Source organism: Oncorhynchus mykiss, chromosome 8 (genome assembly GCF_013265735.2).
Source record: "Oncorhynchus mykiss isolate Arlee chromosome 8, USDA_OmykA_1.1, whole genome shotgun sequence".
In the NCBI taxonomy this organism is placed as follows: Eukaryota; Metazoa; Chordata; class Actinopteri; order Salmoniformes; family Salmonidae; genus Oncorhynchus; species Oncorhynchus mykiss.
In genome coordinates, this window is record NC_048572.1 from 73,412,617 (window position 1) to 73,430,252 (window position 17,636).

The 17,636-nt window shown below is 45.1% G+C and overlaps 1 protein-coding gene across 3 annotated transcripts in view; it reads right to left on the minus strand.

Annotated features, from left to right (window-relative positions):
- LOC110530980 (disabled homolog 1) overlaps positions 1 to 17,636 on the minus strand; it is a 72,847-nt gene that overhangs the window by 14,075 nt on the left and 41,136 nt on the right. For all 3 annotated transcript variants that reach the window (XM_036986176.1, XM_036986178.1, XM_036986177.1), the window contains exons 3-6: positions 8,618 to 8,757; positions 4,679 to 4,777; positions 2,381 to 2,512; positions 519 to 638 (exon numbers count right to left, since the gene is read on the minus strand). In XM_036986176.1, coding sequence (XP_036842071.1) covers positions 519 to 638; positions 2,381 to 2,512; positions 4,679 to 4,777; positions 8,618 to 8,757 — 491 coding nt within the window. The remainder of the gene's footprint in view (positions 1 to 518; positions 639 to 2,380; positions 2,513 to 4,678; positions 4,778 to 8,617; positions 8,758 to 17,636) is intronic.

Genomic DNA, 17,636 nt, shown 5'->3' on the forward strand with positions numbered 1-17,636 from the left:
ATCAATTGCTAGGCTCAGGGGGAATATACACTTTTGTCTAAGTTACTGTACAGTTCAGTAATATTTCCTACATAATAATTCCTTCCATTGTAGACACAGGTATTCATTACATTAGGCCTTTTACATTGACGGGGCTATTCTGCTGCATGGAGTCCTGTTTCAGTATAACACATATGTATAGTATAGCAAGTAAACTAAAATCATTTGTATTGCAGTCTGCATATACAGCCAAAGCTGAAAGCATTCACATTCAGTTGTTTCTATGAATAATCCTCATTTATAGTGTATGCAGTGGAATCTCACAGTGGAGTGGTTGAAGGTTGAAGAGGGCTCTATTGAACAGTGAAAGAACAGGAAGTGTTCTCTGGTCACAGAATTAGAATCACTAGAACAGACAAAGCCTGGACAGTATTGTCCACAGCAATTTCCCTGGTAGACTACACTCATGGGTACACTCAAATCGGCGTGTTATTGTGATGCATAACTGCTATGGTAACAGTTGTGTTGTTGTTGTTTACCTGGTAGACGGCCTGCTCACACTGCTTGTCCTTCTGGGACTTCTTCTCCATCTCCTCTCGCTGCTTGATGTCGTAGATGAGCGTGAAGAGGTCACGCAGGTCAATGATCAGTGGCTCCGCCTGGGAGGGAGAGAGAGAGAGAGAGAGACAGAGAGAGAGAGAGAGAGCAGAATATACCACAAACTTATACCACAAAGCCTTATTGTTATTATGAACTGGTTCCCAACTGACATGTGACATAAGAATAATTTATTCATGCAGCCTAATTGACTATCCGTCTTAGTTGGTTAAGGTCGGATATTGACTGAACACGGATCATATTAGTGCCCTGCCAATACGGAGTTGTTGTTATCTGCAGCTATCTGTCACGCCCTGGCCATAGAGAGGCTTTTTATTCTCTATTTTGGTTAGGCCAGGGTGTGACAAGGGTGGGCATTCTACATTATTTTTTCTATGTTTTTGTATTTCTTTGTTTTTGGCCAGGTCTGGTTCTCAATCAGGGCACGTTGCACCTTGGTCCTCACCTTCTTCCACCAACGACAATCGTTACACTATCTACAGCCATCAAGAGCACTGAGCCCTGCAAATCTAATGTGTTATCTATTTATATACTGTATACATTTTATCTTTTGGGACCATTGGCTGGCTTTTCCTTTATTACACAACACAGGAGAGAGCAAAGATCACATTTGTTACCTGGTCACACGGCACCTTATTAGCAGCCTAAGCAGAGAGCTCCTGTAAATACATACATATTTAATTGTTTGTAAGTGTTTTTAAAAGTTTTATAATCAGCTGTTTTGTTTTTGATAACATTCAGTTTTATTGCATATTTATTGCATATTTCTGGTGGTTTTGACCCACAGATTTGCAGATGGACTGGCAGGTCAACTCTTTTTGGCATTTGCCAGAATTGTTCTATGGTCAGTCCCTGTTAGTATTGTATTCTAAATGTGTTGACTTGGGCTGTAATGTTATTCCTAACTAATACCACTGTACACCTCATTCCTGGTACTTGAGTTGAGTCACTACAACAAGGGTAGGTTGGTTCTCTATGGTGTAGTAGGTCATATTTCTATGTTTGTGTTTTGAATGGTTCCCAATTAGAGGCAGCTGGTAATGGTTGCCTCTAATTGAGGATCATATTAAAAGGTAGCCATTTTTCCCACCTGTGTTTGTGGGATATTGTTATGTGTTTGTGGGATATTGTTTTGTGTTTGTGGGATATTGTTTTGTGTTTGTGGGATATTGTTATGTGTTTGTGGGATATTGTTATGTGTTTGTGGGATATTGTTATGTGTTTGTGGGATATTGTTTTGTGTTTGTGGGATATTTTTATGTGTTTGTGGGATATTGTTATGTGTTTGTGGGATATTGTTATGTGTTTGTGGGATATTGTTATGTGTTTGTGGGATATTGTTATGTGTTTGTGGGATATTGTTATGTGTTTGTGGGATATTGTTATGTGTTTGTGGGATATTGTTATGTGTTTGTGGGATATTGTTTTGTGTTTGTGGGATATTGTTATGTGTTTGTGGGATATTGTTATGTGTTTGTGGGATATTGTTATGTGTTTGTGGGATATTGTTATGTGTTTGTGGGATATTGTTATGTGTTTGTGGGATATTGTTATGTGTTTGTGGGATATTGTTTTGTGTTTGTGGGATATTGTTATGTGTTTGTGGGATATTGTTTTGTGTTTGTGCTAGTTGCACCACTTATGTTACATTTTGTTGCTGGTTTATTGTTTTGTTTGGAAGTTTCGCTTTATTAAAAGATGTGGAACTCAACACACGCTGCGCCTTGGTCCTGTCCTTATTACGAACGTGACAGTAGGTAAGGAACTCAGGTCCTGTACTCACCGACTGGCCAGACTTGATGGCCACAAACCTGTGGTGTCCCTCCTTCCCACAGACGTAGCCAAAGGCCCGGTGGTCCCGGGTATCCTTGGCGATATAGGAAATCTCATGCACTGAGTGGTGATGCAGCAGAACCTGAAAACACACACGGAGGAAATTACATACATTTTGAGTACGAAATAACGTAGGAGATCTTTGAAACAGAAGGAAGTGGCAGATCCAAAGCAGGAAATGAACCAAAACTAAATGGAGGGGGTTTGGAGACACATGTTGGATACTGTAGGGCCAAGGTCCTGATTTTATAGTTTAGTTAGACCCATGTGACCTGCCTAAGAGAACTCTTGGCTCTACTCAATGCATTTCTATGAATTTCATCCATTCTTGAAAGAATTCTTTGTTCCAAAATGAGGGAGTGAACTGGGAGTTCAGGGTAAGTAGGCTACAGCTCTTTGCTAATTCTAATACTATGGCAACGCGGTGCTCCAGATACACCGCAGCAGGGAAGAAAGGAAGGCAGATGGAAATTAATATTCTCTCTTTGTCTTACTGTTGACAGGGATGACTGACACATTTACCATTGTTCCCTTTCTTTCCTCATTTCCAACTCTCACAGTTGGAATAGCAGACACAGCACATTTACTGCATGGATAACAGCAGATCAGGATGTGTGTGTGTGTGTGTGCAGATCAGACTCCACACACACAACCCATTGTAACTTATTTTGAAGATCTTTCTAGCCTGGGGGGAAGTTGTTGTTGTGTATTGTGCAATATGCCAAAATATGCATTGTCAACAGAGAATGGTACACCCGCAGGGCAGCGCTGAACACCCAGGTTACAAGTACAACTAACACTGCAAAGAAACCACTACTAAAGGACACCAATAAGAAGAAGAGACTTGCTTGGGCCAAGAAACACGAGCAATGGACATTAGACTGGTGGAAATTTGTCCATTTGTAGAAAATAGTAAAAATAAAGAAAAACCATTGAATGAATAGGTGTTCTAAAACTTTTGACCGGTAGTGTGTATTCAGGAATGTGCATGGATACACACACACACAGTAGTTAGGCTGTCACTCATCTACTCCCACCTGCTGCTCCACTAATAGCATTGATAAGCTTCGAACAATAGGGAGGAGCTACTAAGAAATGACCTAGGGCTTCTTCAGTGGAGTGTAATGATAACAGAGAATTTAATCGTACTAGAGCCGACACTGTTCTATAGTCTAGAATCTAGACTCTAGATGACAGTACATTGCTACATTACACATTTCTACGTGAATGTTCTGCAACGCTGCAGCCTGCTGAATAAGCCCCATATTTTACCATAATGATTGTTGGGGAAATGAAGTGGTGTTGGGGTAATCCGTTTATAAAATGAAAGAGCATTGGGGGAACAATGATTCACAAACAAAATGACAGAGACGCCAGCGGTGATGAGGGTTAGGGATAGGACATACACACACACACACACACACACACACACACACACACACACACACACACACACACACACACACACACACACACACACACACACACACACACACACACACACACACACACACACACTATGGGGCAATGAGGGTTATTATATAGCTGTTGTTGATAAATGACAGGACTGGCAGCAATTGACAGGTGGCACCACTATCCAACCAAAATCATCAAATATCAAACGATGACGAGCGGGTCTATACAGTAACATTTATTGTATAGAGTAATTGATGATATTTATCCCCTTTTAATGACAGTTGAGGTGGAGCTATGGGGCAGTTAGACTAGCAGTTAGCAGTGATGATGATTAGAGTTGGAACTGTGGGCTAATTAACCTAGCGGATAGCGGTGATGAGCAGCCTCAGGATGGTGGGTTGGTGGGGGTTGGGGGGAGGAGGAACCCCTCTATCATCCTGCAATGGAACAGCAGGCCTCTGGGCCCTGAGGGAGGAGGGTGGGAGGGAGGGAATGAAATGGAGGGGGGAGGCAGATTGTCTCATAGCATGGAGGGGAGGAGGGGGAAGGGGACAACGTCACATCCCTCATATACACACTGTCATTACAGTAGACAGGTCTTTATCATCAGACATTAGCCACCATACAGCACGCCTAGACTGCTTCTGTTGTATTCCCTGTCATGTCAACTGCACCATATGCCAGGTAGGCACACAAGATGGCTGCCTTTCTTCTACATGACTGTGATTAAACTTGTATTAGCCTCTGCCCTCTGGATGTCCTATAAGGTTCACAGCAGCTGGGGCTAGACCTGTCTGCGCAGCTGCACTGTGGAGCCTCATCACTCACTCACCCCTGATCTCTCGTCGTAAATCTTGATCCCCCCGAAGGAGATGGTGAGGAAGACTCTCTGCTTGTGCTCTCCTTTGGAGCGCGCTGACGAAGCCATTCCCTGGAGGAGAGGAAGAGACACAGGGAGATGAAGGGAAATACTCTCAGCGTGAAAGACAGCAGCGTGCCATCGACTCACGACTCAGGTAAGTATGACGGGGGAGGAGGAGGAGAGGGGAGGAAGAGGGTGACAGCTGTTATATGAGGTGCAATACGACAGAAGGCTCTTCAATGTTGCTCTTTTTGAACTTTCATTCTTTCAACACAGTTTCTCTTTTTCACCACTGAGTCTTTTATTGTTGAGCTTTTAAGAGGCTGATTTATTAAGTAGGGTTCTGCTGCCTGCACCTTGTGACACAAGCTGCCAAACTTCCATGTAGCAACTTGAAGTTTCTCTGACTGAATGTATTCTGCTGACCGACCGTAGCCTAACCTTCACCTCGCCGGGACACTTCTGTCACGTCTTGCTGCCTGAAGAACCATGGAGCCTTTAAAGTAGATTTTCCCATGGATCTCAGCTCCTTTTTCTTTCAACAAAAACAATTAACATTTCCAGCATGTTTCTCAGACTCAAATGGAGGCACGACCCTCCCTCTCTAACGCAAGCCTGACATGTCTTTCATGTAAATAAGCTGTGAGAAAAGAGAAAAGAAGACAGAACGTCATCGTGAATGCTGAACACGTCTGACAACCCTGGAACCCCAGTCACGTTGAGGAGGGTTGAGCGAGCGACCCCATACACAACCAGTACACTATATCCCCCTCTCCAGATCTGAGCTTCATCAATTAATACATAAACTTGGAAACCATCAACCCCCTGTTTGTTCTCCAGAAACAAAGAGCGATCGGCTGAATAGAGGAGAGAGAGGTGTCTAAGAATGTCGTCAATCCACAATCGACTTCTCCATTTGGTGGATTAAGTCCTCAAGCTTATGGAGGCAGCTCAATAGAGACCCCTTCCCCTCCTCTATTCCATCCCTCCATCGCCCTCCTCTATTCTATACCTCCACCCCCTCCTCTATTTCATCCCTCCATCCAACTCCTATATTTCATCCCTCTATCCCGCTCCTCCATTTCATCCCTCTATCTCCCTCCTCTATTTCATCCCTCCATCGCCCTCCTCTATTCCATCCCTCCATCTCCCTCTTCTATTCCATCCCTCCATCGCCCTCCTCTATTCCATCCCTCCATCTCCCTCCTCTATTGCATCCCTCTGTCTCCATCTTCTATTCCATCCCTCTATCCCCCTCCTCTATTCCATCCCTCCATCTCCCTCTTCTATTTCATCCCTCTGTCTCCATCTTCTATTCCATCCCTCTATCTCCATCTTCTATTCCATCCCTCCATCCCCCTCTTCTATTCCATCCCTCTATCCCCCTCTTCTATTCCATCCCTCCATCTCCCTCTTCTATTCCATCCCTCCATCTCCCTCTTCTATTCCACCCCTCCATCTCCCTCTTCTATTCCATCCCTCCATCTCCCTCTTCTATTCCATCCCCCTATCCCCTCCTCTATTTCATCCCTCCATCGCCCTCTTCTATTCCATCCCTCCATCTCCCTCTTCTATTCCATCCCTCCATCCCCCTCTTCTATTCCATCCCTCCATCTCCCTCTTCTATTCAATCCCTCCATCTCCCTCTTCTATTTCATCCCTCCATCGCCCTCTTCTATTTCATCCCTCCATCGCCCTCTTCTATTCCATCCCTCCATCCCCCTCTTCTATTCCATCCCTCCATCTCCCTCTTCTATTCCATCCCTCCATCTCCCTCTTCTATTCCATCCCTCCATCTCCCTCTTCTATTCCATCCCTCCATCGCCCTCTTCTATTCCATCCCTCCATCCCCCTCTTCTATTTCATCCCTCCATCCCCCTCTTCTATTCCATCCCTCCATCTCCCTCTTCTATTCCATCCCTCCATCTCCCTCTTCTATTCCATCCCTCCATCTCCCTCCTCTATTTCATCCCTCCATCTCCATCTTCTATTCCATCCCTCTATCTCCATCTTCTATTCCATCCCTCCATCGCCCTCTTCTATTCCATCCCTCGATCGCCCTCCTCCATTTCATCCCTCCATCCCCCTCTTCTATTCCATCCCTCTATCTCCATCTTCTATTCCATCCCTCCATCGCCCTCTTCTATTCCATCCCTCTATCTCCATCCCTCCATCCCCCTCTTCTTTTCCATCCCTCTATCTCCATCTTCTATTCCATCCCTCCATCCCCCTCTTCTATTCCATCCCTCCATCTCCCTCCTCTATTTCATCCCTCCATCCCCCTCTTCTATTCCATCCCTCTATCTCCATCTTCTATTCCATCCCTCCATCCCCCTCTTCTATTTCATCCCTCTATCTCCATCTTCTATTCCATCCCTCTATCTCCATCTTCTATTCCATCCCTCTATCACCCTCTTCTATTCCGTCCCTCTATCTCCATCTTCTATTCCATCCCTCTATCCCCCTCCTCTATTTCATCCCTCCATCCCCCTCCTCTATTCCATCCCTCTATCCCCCTCTTCTATTCCATCCCTCCATCCCCCTCTTCTATTCCATCACTCTATCTCCATCTTCTATTCCATCCCTCTATCTCCATCTTCTATTCCATCCCTCTATCGCCCTCTTCTATTCCATCCCTGTATCCCCCTCTTCTATTCCATCCCTCCATCCCCCTCCTCTATTCCATCCCTCTATCCCCCTCCTCTATTTTATCCCTCCATCCCCCTCCTCTATTCCATCCCTCCATCGCCCTCTTCTATTCCATCCCTCTATCTCCATCTTCTATTCCATCCCTCCATCCCCCTCTTCTATTCCATCCCTCCATCGCCCTCTTCTATTCCATCCCTCTATCTCCATCCCTCCATCCCCCTCTTCTATTCCATCCCTCTATCTCCATCTTCTATTCCATCCCTCCATCCCCCTCTTCTATTCCATCCCTCCATTCCCCTCTTCTATTCCATCCCTCCATCCCCCTCTTCTATTCCATCCCTCCATCACCCTCTTCTATTCCATCCCTCTATCTCATCTTCTATTCCATCCCTCTATCTCCATCTTCTATTCCATCCCTCCATCTCCATCTTCTATTCCATCCCTCCATCCCCCTCTTCTATTCCATCCCTCTATCTCCATCTTCTATTCCATCCCTCCATCCCCCTCTTCTATTCCATCCCTCCATTCCCCTCTTCTATTCCATCCCTCCATCCCCCTCTTCTATTCCATCCCTCCATCACCCTCTTCTATTCCATCCCTCTATCTCATCTTCTATTCCATCCCTCTATCTCCATCTTCTATTCCATCCCTCCATCTCCATCTTCTATTCCATCCCTCCATCTCCCTCTTCTATTCCATCCCTCCATCTCCCTCTTCTATTCCATCCCTCCATCTCCCTCTTCTATTCCATCCCTCTATCCCCCTCTTCTATTCCATGCCTCTATCGCCCTCCTCTATTTCATCCCTCCATCCCCCTCTTCTATTTCATCCCTCCATCCCCCTCTTCTATTCCATCCCTCTGTCCCCCTCTTCTGCCTGTCTATATAATATAATGACTGTATTGACCTGAGAACATTGACTGTAACTGGCAGTGACTGCTGGACATGGGAGTCATAGGCAGGTCACTGTTCAAATGTCACAGCATGGATCTACAAAACTCCTGCTGTTGTGTTATTGGACATGTGGAGCAACTACATCTGATATGAGAAGATCAGAGCAGGAAATGGCTTTGCCTGCTGGCTGTACGGTAATGCTACTATGTCTCCAGCATGGTTGAAGAGACATAATAAAACCATCCATATTCTCTCTTCTGTAGATGCATCTGGCTCCTGCAAAGACGCATCAATAGAGATGGCTGAATTCACTTCTTCTTCTACACCTGAATACCACCCCCCTCTCCTCAGACACACACAGACATACCTTGAGCTTCATCATGGAGTCCTGGCACAGCTTGTCCCCGCGTGCCGCTGTCACCTCATCAGTCCCGATCAGCTTGGCCTTGTAGCGCACGCCATCACCACGGAAACGCTTAATCAGCCCCGTCTCAGTGCGGTCCTGACCTGCAGAGAGAGAGAGAGAGAGAGGAGAGAGAGAGAGGGGAGAGAGAGAGGAGAGAGAGAGAGAGAGAGAGAGAGAGAGAGGGAGAGAGAGAGAGAGAGAGAGAGAGAGAGAGAGAGAGAGAGAGAGAGGTTTAAGAGGTGTGTGTGTGTGCGTGTCTGCATGCATGTGTGTGTGTAGGGAGGGGTACAGTATGTGGGAAAATACATATTTATGGGATATTAATATGAAATGTCTGAGGAGACAATTTGAGCATCATCCTTCATCACTGTCTCCCTGATAAAGGCTATGACGCCAAAACACGTCAGCGGCTTTTTAGAATCTGTTCTATTGAACAACACGCCACTGCAATAAAGGCATTTTAATATCATGAAGAGTGCCTTGATCCTCCTTGATTTCTGAGCACTACACACCTCTGTTCCCATGGGCACTGTTGGCTGTTGACAAACAGTATGAAAGGCTGCTATTGAGAGGAATCATCTCGGTCCAACGCACGCCCACAATCCCATAAGCCTCCCATGGTTGATGGATGGATGAGAAGATGGGAGGGAGGGAGGGAGGGAGGGAGGGAGGGAGGAAGGAAAGAAAGAAAGAAAGAAAGAAAGAAAGAAAGAAAGAAAGAAAGAAAGAAAGAAAGAAAGAAAGAGGCGGAGGAGGAGAGAGTTGGAAAGAGATGGAGAAAGAGTGGGAGAGATGGAGAGAGGGAGTGTGAGTGAGGTGTGGACGATGGAGGACAGATCTACAGGCTCTTTTGGTATGTCTGGCCTCTCTCTCTGTCTGTCATCGTCCTCCCCCAGTCCCCCAGACACCTAACCATCGCCTTGACACTGACATTTTTCTCATTTTGTCTTCCTCCGCTGTCCGCCGGGTTTTGATCATGTTGGCCCAACCCCTCCACTTGTCTGTGTCTGTGAGTAACCTGTCTCTACATAACCTGGAGGTGGTTTGTCAGTATTAAGTGACTGTCTGCTGCTGCTTACACACACACATAGTGGTATTTCAAATCAAGGTCGACGGCACCTTGGAGAGTTTAGCTGAGACTATTTCAGGCCCCGCTCTGCCTCACTATTCTAGGCCAAGAGACTATATACACCCTTCATCACATCAGTTTGCAGGGCATTTTAAACCGGCTGCATGGCTAAGCTCTGCGGAAGAGGAGCAGGACAGCCTTTAATATCCCTAACAAAAACCGTCAAGCCACAAACTAAAACCATATTACACCAAATGAGCTTATTCCACCGCTGAAAACAGATGCCTTCCACATACTACGTCTTACAGAAATGTCATTTGAGTTTCACGCATCGCTAAATATTTCAGTGAAATGTCTTGTCAGTGTTTCTATTCCCCAGGAAAATGAAATAGAAATTGGAAGGGGAAAAAACCAAAATGAAGTTGCCCTGCGAATGAAGATGGCTCAGTTGAAACGTGGAGAGCCTGTCGTCGCTTTGGCTATGCACACTTGCTCACTAATTCAAGAGGGCTCAATTCTCTAAAGGGGGGAGAGGGCTTGAAGATGCTAAAGTCATTAAACTATCCAAGTACAGTAAGTGAATTCATGCTTGTTTCTTTGCTAGAGGAGAAGCCTAGATAATGAGGCTCATATAGACGGGTTAGCTGACAACGTCACGAAAACCATGTGAGTGCAGAAGTCTGTTAATTTGCTGAAAACATCCCCATAGCATGATCCTGCCACCACCATGCTTCAACATAGGGATGGTGCCAGGTTTGGTGCCAGATAATTCTGAATTTAATTAGACTTTCTTTCACTTTCTTTTACTTTGTCATTATGGGGTATTGTGTGGGGATGGGTGAGAAAACAAATGTTATCCAGGATGTAACACAACAAAATGTGGAATAAGTCAAGGTGTATGAATACTTTCTGAAGGCACTGTATATCATCTTTCATCAAGTCTTAACAAAATATATTGTACTACTATAGTACTGTCTCGTCCCGTGCTTCCATCCTCTGAGTCCCCTAATTAAATTGGTGCTTTACCTTGTACTGTATGCCAACTGTGTAATCACACTTGAGGAGAGATTTTGTGGATTTATGCAAAGAGCCACAAAAACCCCAAACAGCTCTCCCTGCATAGGAAATGCAAGTGTTGCTACAGCATCTAGAAACAGGGTCTAGATACAACACGATAATCCCTGCAATATATGCCCAGGGTTCACATCACGGTGAGTGTGCACTACACTGTTGCTGGATTTGGGAACCAACCGCTGCAGAGTCTAGATACAACACGATAATCCCTGCAGTATATGCCCAGGGTTCACATCACGGTGAGTGCACTACACTGTTGCTGGATTTGGGAATCAACCGCTGCAGGGGATGAGGATGTTGTTTAAATGATATTTCTAGCTTTCGGGAAAGAAGAGAGATATGACACACACTCTTGTCCCCTGGAGGAATCACTGCTCCCTAGTCAGTGTTTTTGAAGTCTCAGAGAGTTGAAATGTGCAAAGTAGCTTGCTAGGCTAGAGATACATCAAAGTATAGCAGCCACTGCTAGGACCCACTTTTTGTACGTGGGTGCAGTAGTGTAGTAGAGCGTACAAAAGATGGCACTGACGGAGAAGGCCGACATCTTAAGAGTTCTGACTTGCTATTTAGTGAAAAAAAAAAAAACTTTTTTTTGTACAGAAGTATACTGAACAAAATATAAACACGTAAAGTGTTTGTTCCATGTTTCATGAGCTGAAATAAAAGATCACAGAAATGTTCAATACGCACAAAAAGCTTAAATGTCTACCGACCGGTAGTACTTACGTCTGTAGCCATGAAGTGCTTCGAAAAGGCTGGTCATGGCTCACATCAACACCATTATCCCTGAAACCCTAGACCCACTCCAATATACATACCGCCCTAACAGATCCGCAGATGATGCGATCTCTATTGCACTCCACACTGTCCTTTCCCACCTGGACAAAAGGAACACCTATGTGATAAGGGTAGGTAACAACACATCCGCCATGCTGATCCTCAACACGGGGGCCGCTCAGGGGTGCGTGCTCAGTCCCCCCCTGTACTCCCTGTTCACTCATGACTGCACGGCCAGGGCCTCCTGCCATCCAGGACCTCTATACCAGGCGGTGTCAGAGGAAGGCCCTAAAATTGTCAAAGACTCCAGCTACCCTAGGCATAGACTGTTCTCTCTTCTACCGCATGGCAAGCGGTACCGGAACACCAAGTCTAGGTCCAAGAGGCTTCTAAACAGCTTCTACCCCCAAGCCATAAGACTCCTGAACATCTAATCAAATGGCTACCCAGACTATTTTTAATCTGACTTCAACTCCAACACAGCTGTTCCTTTGTTCACACCGGACGTTATTCCTTTGTTTCATGGGCTACCAAACCGCTACAGGTGTATATGCGATAAATGGGCTGGCATCCTGGTGAGACTGTGACGAAGAGAAAATCCACCGGCACTTCCCTCCGTTTTATGGGAAAATGTTCAGTCACTTGAGAATAAGATCATTCAAGAGTCTCCTATCAGAGAGACTTGAAAAACTGCAATATTATATGCATTTCAGAAACTTGGCTGGCTCAATCTATGAACATAGAACTCAGTGGCACGATCGGACAACATCAGCCTCAGATAAGTCCAAAAGGGTGGGGAGTGCCTCTTCATAAACACCAACTGTTGCGCTGCTTCCAGTGTGAAGGAAAACTAGAGCTTTATCCATACAGAATATCTCACTATAAGCTGCAGACATGTTTACCTACCAAGAGAGTTCTCATCCATAATTATCAAAGCTGTCTACATCCCACCACAATCCCACATCACTTTGGCACTCAAAAAACTTAATGGGACCATGGGTGGAGCCTTGTAGGCAACAACACCTCTGCCACGCTGAACCTCAACATGCGGGCCCCTCACGGGTGGGTACTTAGTCCCTGTACTCCCTGTTCCCCCACGACTGCGTGGCTATGCATGACTTCAACACCATCATCAAGTTTGCTGATGACACGACGGTGGTAGCCCTGATCACCAACGGCGATTAGACAGCCTACAGGTAGGAGGTCAGAGACTTGGCAGTGTGGTGCCAGGACAACAACCTCTCCCCCAAACGTCAGTAAGACCAAGGAGTTGATTGTGGACTAGAGGAGAAAGAGGGGAGAGCACGCCCCCATCCACATCGACAGGGATTTAGTGGAGCAGGTCGAGAGCTTCAAGTTCCTTGGCGTCCACATCACTAAGGACTTAACATGGTCCACACACACCAACACAGTCGTGAAGAGGGCATGACAGCTCCTTTTCCCCCTCAGGAGGCTGATAAGATTTGACATGGGCCCTCAGATCCTCAAAAAGTTCTATAGCTGCACCATCGAGAACAGCTTGACTTGCTGCATCACCGCTTAGTATGGAAAATACACCATCTTCGACCCAAAGCTCTACAGAGGGTAGTGGGGAAAGCCCAATACATCACTGGGGTCGAGCTCCCTGTCACCCAGGACCCCGATGTCAGAGAAAGTCCCGAAAAATTGCCAAGACTTAAGCCATCCAAACTATAGAAAGATAGGGTCTGCGTTGACCCTATCTTGCACTGACACTTTGCACACTCACAAGACTATATAGAGTGCCTTCATAAAGTATTCACACCCCTTGCATTTAAAATGTTGTTGTGTTACAGCCTGAATTTGAAATGGATTACATTTAGATTGTGTGTCACCAGACCATACACAGCACCCCACAATGTCACTACAAAGATACAGGTGTCATTCATACCTCAGTTGCCGGAGATGAAGGAAACCGCTCCAGAATTTTCCAATGAGGCCAATGGTAACTTTAAAACAGTTACCGAGTTTAATGGCTGTGATAAGAGAAAACTAAGGATGGATCAACATTGTAGTTACACCTCAATACTAACCTAAATGAAAGTGAGAAGAAGGAAGCCTGTACAAAATAAAAAATATTCCAGAACATGCATCCTGTTTGCAATAAGGCACTGAAGTAAAACAGCAAAAAAGTGAATTAAAGGTGAATTAATTCATTTGAAATACAAATCGTTATGTTGGTGCAAATACAACACAACATATCACTGAGTACCACTCTTGATATTTTCAAGCATGGTGGTGGCTGCATCATGTTATTGGCGTGCTTGTCATTGGCAAGGACTAGGGAGTTTTGGATAAAAATAAACGGAATAGAGCTAAGCACGGGTAAAATCCTAAAGGAAAACCTCTTTCATTCTGCTTTCCAACAGACACTGGGAGCCAAATTCACCTTTCAGAATGATAACAACATAAAACACAAGGCCAAATGTACAGTAGATTGCTTACCAATACGACAATGAATGTTCCTGAGTTGAATAGTTACAGCTTTGACTTAAATCGGCTTCAAAAATCTGTCAAGACTTGAAAATGGCTGTCAAACAATGATCAACAACCAACTAGACAGAGCTTGAATAATAATAAGAAATTATAATGTGCAAATATTTAACAATCCAGATGTGCAAAGCTCTTAGAGACTTACACAGAATTATTCACAGCTGTAATCACTGCCAAAGGGTATTCTAGCATGTATTGACTCAGGGGGTGGAATAATTATCTAATTAAGATATACTGGTATTTTACAAATGTTCAAGTTTTTTACATTTACAGCATTTTGTGTAGATCGTTGACAAAAAAAGACAATTAAATCTATTTTAATCCTACTTCGAAACACAACAAAATGTGTAATAAGTCAGGGGTGTGAACACTTTCTGAAGGCACTGTATGCACACTATATACACACACACACACACACACACACACACACACAAACAATACACTCACACTCTCACACAGAACCCAAACACATAACACACACACGCAAACGACACAACACACACACACACACACACACATATACTGTACACACACACACACATGACCAAAAGACCAAAATGCTCGTAGAACATTTCATTCCAGAAATCATGGGCATTGGTCCCCCCTTTGCTGCTATTCTTTTTTATTTGTATTTAATGTTTTTATTTCACCTTTATTTAACCAGGTAGGCCAGTTGAGAACAAGTTCTCATTTACAACTGCGACCTGGCCAAGATAAAGCAAAGCAGGGCGACACAAACAACACAGAGTTGCACATGGGATAAACAAACGTAGAGTCAATAACACAATAGAAACATCTATATACAGTGTGTGGAAATGTAGTAAGATTAGGGAGGTAAGGCAATAAATAGGCCATAGTGGTGAAATAATTACAATTTACCATTAACACTGGAGTGATAGATGTGCAGAAGATGAACGAGTAGAGATACTGGGGTGCAAAGGAACAAAAAATGTATAACAATATGTGGATGAGGTAGTTGGGTGGGCTATTTACAGATGGGCTGTGTACAGGTGCAATGGTCGGTAAGCTGCTGTGACAGCTGATGCTTAAAGTTAGTGAGGAATATATAGATTCCAGCTGTATAGACTCCAGCAGACTGCAAATCCGTTCCAGTCACTGGCAGCAGAGAACTGGAAGGAAAGGCGGCCAAAGGAGGCTTTGGGAATGATCAGCGAAATATATCTGCTAGAGCGCATGCTACGGGTGGGTGCTGCTATGGTGACCAGTGAGCTGAGATAAGTCGGGGCTTTACCTAGCAAAGACTTATAGATGACCTGGAGCCAGTTGGTTTGGCAACGAATACGAAGCGAGGGCCAGGCAACGAGAGCATACAGGTCGCAGTGGTGGGTGGTATATGGGGCTTTGGTGACAAAATGGATGGCACTGTGATAGACTACATCCAATTTGCTGAGTAGAGTGCTGGAGGCTATTTCGTAAATGGCATCGCCGAAGTCAAGGATTTGTAGGATAGTCAGTTTTATGAGGGTATGTTTGGCAGTATGAGCGAAGGATGCTTTGTTGCGAAATAGGAAGCCGATTCAATATTTAATTTTGGATTGGAGATGCTTAATGTGGGTCTGGAAGGAGAGTTTACAGTCTAACCAGACACCTAGGTATTTGTAGTTGTCCACATATTCTAAGTCAGAACCGACCAGAGTAGTGATGCTAGACGGGCGGAAGGGTGCGGGCAGCAATCGGTTGAAGAGCATGCATTTAGTTTTACTTGCATTTACAGTTTTTTCCAACTGCTTACACACATTTTCAAAACTGTCTCCTTTTTTTCAAAACTCTACACACAATTCCCAAAACTGCACACACAAAATGCAAAATGCCTCACATCTCCTTCAAAATGTAACACTGCATTCAAAATGCCATAAACACGTGTCAGAATGAAGCATTTGCATCAAATGGCAAACACTGCTTTCATAATAGTACATTTTTGGATATACCATGTAAACACTGTTGTTCTAAATCTAAAGCTCTTTGGTCTTTCATAGGCTTATATCTACATTTCAATACAATGTTCTACAGTGAAAGTAATTTGCTGAGAGGGGTAACAAGTACACTGTAAACACCAATGCAATGTAGAAACAGAAAATATTTATTCGGCCAAACATTACTGTTGTATACAGTAGCATACAACAAAACCATAAACATATGTAAACCAAAAGTATATTCTTTAGAATACAGTAAAGAACACAATTGTGTGTGTGGGGTCCCAGGGGGACAGTCCAGGAATTGGTAGGGGGGGGGCAGTCACCAGTGCTAAGCTACCCTTCATCTCTTCTCTGTCCTGGGTCTGGCCACAATACTTCGTCCACATCACAAGATACGCTTTCTCTTGCCAAACATGGAGGGAAGTATCTCCTAGCGTGGCGTATCCAACCTTGGACAGAGGTAACCTCTATGTCCCCACATGGAGGGAAGTATCTCCTAGCGTGGCGTATCCAACCTTGGACAGAGACAACCTCTATGTCCCCACATGGAGGGAAGTATCTCCCAGTATCCAACCTTGGACAGAGACAACCTCTATGTCCCCACATGGAGGGAAGTATCTCCTAGCGTGGCGTTTCCAACCTTGGAGAGAGACAACCTCTATGTCCCCACATGGAGGGAAGTATCTCCTAGCATGGCGTATCCAACCTTGGACAGAGACAACCTCTATGTCCCCACATGGAGGGAAGTATCTCCTAGCGTGGCGTATCCAACCTTGGACAGAGACAACCTCTATGTCCCCACATGGAGGGAAGTATCTCCTAGCGTGGCGTTTCCAACCTTGGACAGAGACAACCTCTATGTCCCCACATGGAGGGAAGTATCTCCTAGCATGGCGTTTCCAACCTTGGACAGAGACAACCTCTATGTCCCCACATGGAGGGAAGTATCTCCTAGCATGGCGTATCCAACCTTGGACAGAGACAACCTCTATGTCCCCACATGGAGGGAAGTATCTCCTAGCATGGCGTATCCAACCTTTGACAGAGACAACCTCTATGTCCCCACATGGAGGGAAGTATCTCCTAGCGTGGCGTTTCCAACCTTGGACAGAGACAACCTCTATGTCCCCACATGGAGGGAAGTATCTCCTAGCGTGGCGTTTCCAACCTTGGACAGAGACAACCTCTATGTCCCCACATGGAGGGAAGTATCTCCTAGCGTGGTGTATCCAACCTTGGACAGAGACAACCTCTATGTCCCCACATGGAGGGAAGTATCTCCCAGTATCCAACCTTGGACAGAGGCAACCTCTATGTCCCCACATGGAGGGAAGTATCTCCTAGCGTGGTGTATCCAACCTTGGACAGAGACAACCTCTATGTCCCCACATGGAGGGAAGTATCTCCCAGTATCCAACCTTGGACAGAGGCAACCTCTATGTCCCCACATGGAGGGAAATATCTCCTAGCGTGGCGTATCCAACCTTGGACAGAGGCAACCTCTATGTCCCCACATGCGTCCTCCATTGCCTGGAAAAGCGGCATGCGGGCATAGGGTTGGCGATCATACACTTTCCAGCGCCAGGCTGAGAAGAATTCCTCTATGGGATTT